The following is a 3,918-nucleotide window of genomic DNA, read 5'->3' on the forward strand; positions in this document are numbered from 1 at the left end:
CTGTTCGCTTGTTAATTTTCCGTATAATTTATTTCCAATGAAACTTCAGGGATACAAGTCCTTTCTTAAATAAAACTAGTTTATTCCCTCTCAATACAACTTTATAATACACTTAATTTCCACAGTCACTTCGACTTAAACACATGCTATAATTCACAATGATTCATGCACTTTACTTCCGCACTTGACTCAATTATCTGTCTCTGTCTGTCTGCAATTATCTATATCTATTCATTGTCTGGGAAACTTATATACAAGAATAGAGGGTGCCTAGCAAATACTGGATTATTCGTGATGTTCCCCGATCTTTCTAGAACTCATTACGTGTTACCAGTGTCACATGACTTCCACTGTCGTAACAATTCTTTTATTTTGCTTTAGACACTGAAGATGGGTTTTAGATAATATTCCACAATGATAAGGTTATTTTCAAGTACTTTTTACATCATAAGATAATCCACAATTATGTAAAAATAGAGTTTTAGAGAGATTCAAAACAAATATTTATCTCAAACAGTAAATCCATAGTTTGACATACTAACTACTGGGACACACTTGGCCCAGGGTGTCATTTTAATCCAATGGATATTAAAAAAAAACGGTTATAAATACCTGACTCTCTACTTCCAATGGTTTTGGTGCAATAGAAAACAGTTCATTAATTTTCTTTTGTTTGAGGGTGTCGTTTTTCTCCAACAGACGTTTATGAAGCCAATCAGGATGTGCCACTCTAGGTACTGGGTTTGGCACCTTGAAACGAAAATTTTTTTTTTACAAAAAAACAAAACACAGAACCAATATTAACCAAAATAATCATAAATGTAGACTGAAGGTCATAGAGGTCAAAAACTGAGGTCATAGAGCATAGTATCTTTATGTTAAATTGACTTCTTAAACCTATTCACTTTATGGATACTTAGACAACAAATATTATTAAAAAGAATAAGCAAATACAAATTCTGAGTAGAAATATTTTTAAAATATTCAGCAGTTAGTTGACAACGTATGTTTACAAATGCTATACATACGTTTTATACTTGTGTTTTTCATGATCTGTTTGGTCTTCTAGTCTGCTACAGAATTAAAAAAAAATTAAGTAATTTATTATTTCACTCTATCAGTTCAATAAAATTAAAAGTTTTGAGTGTATCGTTTGAAATTAAAGAGGTGTGTAACATTTTAGTTCATAAGAAATAATTTTTGTTTATTTATCATCACTACAGGTGTGATGCTAGAAAAATACTGTACAACTTACTCATGCCCATGGATACTATTCACAAAGCTTTTAACTCCACTGTAACAAACAATTTAACGTAATTTTATGCTTAAAAACATAACCATTCAGAGATCTTAGCAGTTACATATTTTTGGATTAAACTTTGCATCATAAGGTCAATTTATTTCTTTAATTTTTTTTATTAACTTTTAACAATCCTGAATTTGAAGGTAAGTAGTTTTCTAAAATTCTAAAACAAATGACAAGACCTATTCCATTTTGATGAAAACGTCTTTTAAAGGTTTCTGTTTTAACTATAATTTATGAAAATGGGAATCAGTAATATTATGATAACTGACTTGTTAAGCGTAATTCAGCAAAATATATTACTGAAAGTACTTTTTCAAAAACAAAGACACTGGAGATCCCATTTAAGTTACTAGCCTATCAAAAGTCTAATTCTCAGAGAAATAACTCCATGATTTTAGTGACCAATAAATCAGCCCTGTAACTGACCATTCGTCTACAACTAGTATCTTTACCTGCTGAAGAGCTGCTGGAATTGTAATAATTTTCTGAATAGTACTTCCCAGTCTCTCGATGTAATACTCCCAATCTAATATCTGAAAACAAGAACATCGTATTCGATACATTACAGTGCTTGTATTCACCAGTATAACCACAAATTGACAAACAATTTACGAGATTTATTTAAAAGAAACCAGACCAACGTTCTGTCAAGATATATAGTATGTTCCCCAAAATAAAACCATTTCATTATGCTGGAATATTGTTTATCAACTGCCTATGTACACCACGATGTTTATTATTAATCTGAGTATAATAAAAATGGAGTCTCTTTCTTGGCATTACTGGATTATTTATAATGGATTATACTAACCAACTGGATCATTAGTGGATTTTAATGATCCAACACAGAATCCACAAAAGAATAAAAAAAATTGAACGTAAAACATCTGGCATTTTAATGATTAAAAAAATAATAAACCCAGAGTTAACAAACTGGCTTTACTAAAGTATCAGAAATAGCTTATGTATGCATTTTATGGTAGTTTTTAAATTAATTCTTTTATTTTACACGCATACCTCAAAAAATATATAAATTTATAATGAATTAAAGAAAACACATCAGTGATGAATAAATAACAAACTTACTGCACGAATATCTACATCTGCAAGTGAAGGAAACTTCAGCCATCGTCTGAGGTAATGTTTAGACACACTGGGATCAGTGTGGAAAATAGCTAATGGAACAGCCCTGCAGGAAGATGTATTTTGTAAATAAAATTTTAAACCTCATATATATATATATATATATCTTAAAGCAAACTATGATGATTGATTTCCAAAGACGTTAAAAAGATCATTAGGTCTCATTTGTTAATTCTGATTTTCATCAGTACAGCTTTCAAAATATCACAGAGTCGTGTCTTATGGATCAAGTCTGTTACCTTAAATGAAACACTGAAAAAACAATGAAAAATTTAACCTTAAATAACACATGTTCAGTTACTTTTCTCCTATTTTTAATATTGTTCGCCTGAATTTATCTGTCAAATTATTGACAAATCTTTATTTTCTATGAACCATAAATTATGTAACCAAGATACAAAATACCAAAGCCATAAAGCAATACCTTTCTGTGACTGGTGCTCCCTCTGGCTTCTTGGATATCACGAAACGACAACTCAATCCAGCATCCTTCACCATTTGATCTCCCAAAAACTAAAAAAAAGTCACGAAACATTTAAACAAGTGCAACTTCTAGGGTTCTTAAAGTACCGTGCATGTACAGTTCATCGTAACCATCACAATGAACATTTTTTTCAACAACAAACAAAGAGGTAATCTATACGTTTTTTTTTAAATCACAGTTTCCATTTGAGAAGTTTTAGGTTTGAAATGATAATACAGAAGACACAAAGTCATAACTGGTGCTATACATTTTCACCACATTGTTCGACTACTTTTAAGCCTTTTGCTGTAAATTTTAAGAACTTATGAGAGAAAATCAAGAAGAATATGTCAGTAACACTATTTGCTATATCCAGTTCCAACAAGGCCTTTCCTTCATTAGCATCAGATCAGCTGTAATACAATAGACAAAGTAGTGGTCATGTCAGTAACATTATATCCAGTTCCAACAAGGCCTCTCTTCCATTAGCATCAGATCAGCTGTAATACAATGGACAAAGTAGTGGTCATGTCAGTATATGTCAGTAACATTATATCCAGTTCCAACAAGGCCTTTCCTCCATTAGCATCAGATCAGCTGTAATACAACAGACAAAGTAGTGGAACGTGTCACTCTCTGTTTCACAAGCAACCATTATTATGATGCGAACTATATTAAGTGAATAGAAGTTATTATGAATTTTAGTTAAGTCATTTACAAATTAGATTTTTATGATAAGATGGTCATGAACTCTAATGGGAAAGAGTTTTTAAAATACACAAGACTGAAAAGCTAAGTGATATTTCAAATTATATACTTTAGTTATAATTATAGTATTTTGGCACTTGTGTATAAAGTTAAAATCATAAATAATACTCAATGTTAAACTAGTACACAAATAAAAACATTTTATTTAGGCCTATCTATGGCCTTCAAAAAGTTTATGACTCTACATGTTTCGATGTTACAACGTCATCCTCAGGATTTATGTCTTCATTTTGAAGGC

The 3,918-nt window shown here is 30.8% G+C and overlaps 1 protein-coding gene across 1 annotated transcript in view; it reads right to left on the minus strand.

Moving 5' to 3' along the window:
- Nucleotides 1–3,918, minus strand: part of LOC106471770 (DNA polymerase epsilon catalytic subunit A-like) — a gene marked incomplete at its 5' end in the record, with an annotated part of 43,591 nt that overhangs the window by 24,838 nt on the left and 14,835 nt on the right. Inside the window, 4 exons of the mRNA XM_022400386.1 lie at nt 613–750; nt 1,759–1,839; nt 2,393–2,495; nt 2,874–2,962. Coding sequence (XP_022256094.1) covers nt 613–750; nt 1,759–1,839; nt 2,393–2,495; nt 2,874–2,962 — 411 coding nt within the window. The remainder of the gene's footprint in view (nt 1–612; nt 751–1,758; nt 1,840–2,392; nt 2,496–2,873; nt 2,963–3,918) is intronic.

The sequence above is a fragment of the Limulus polyphemus genome, unplaced genomic scaffold (genome assembly GCF_000517525.1).
Source record: "Limulus polyphemus unplaced genomic scaffold, Limulus_polyphemus-2.1.2 Scaffold4844, whole genome shotgun sequence".
Classification (NCBI taxonomy): Eukaryota; Metazoa; Arthropoda; class Merostomata; order Xiphosura; family Limulidae; genus Limulus; species Limulus polyphemus.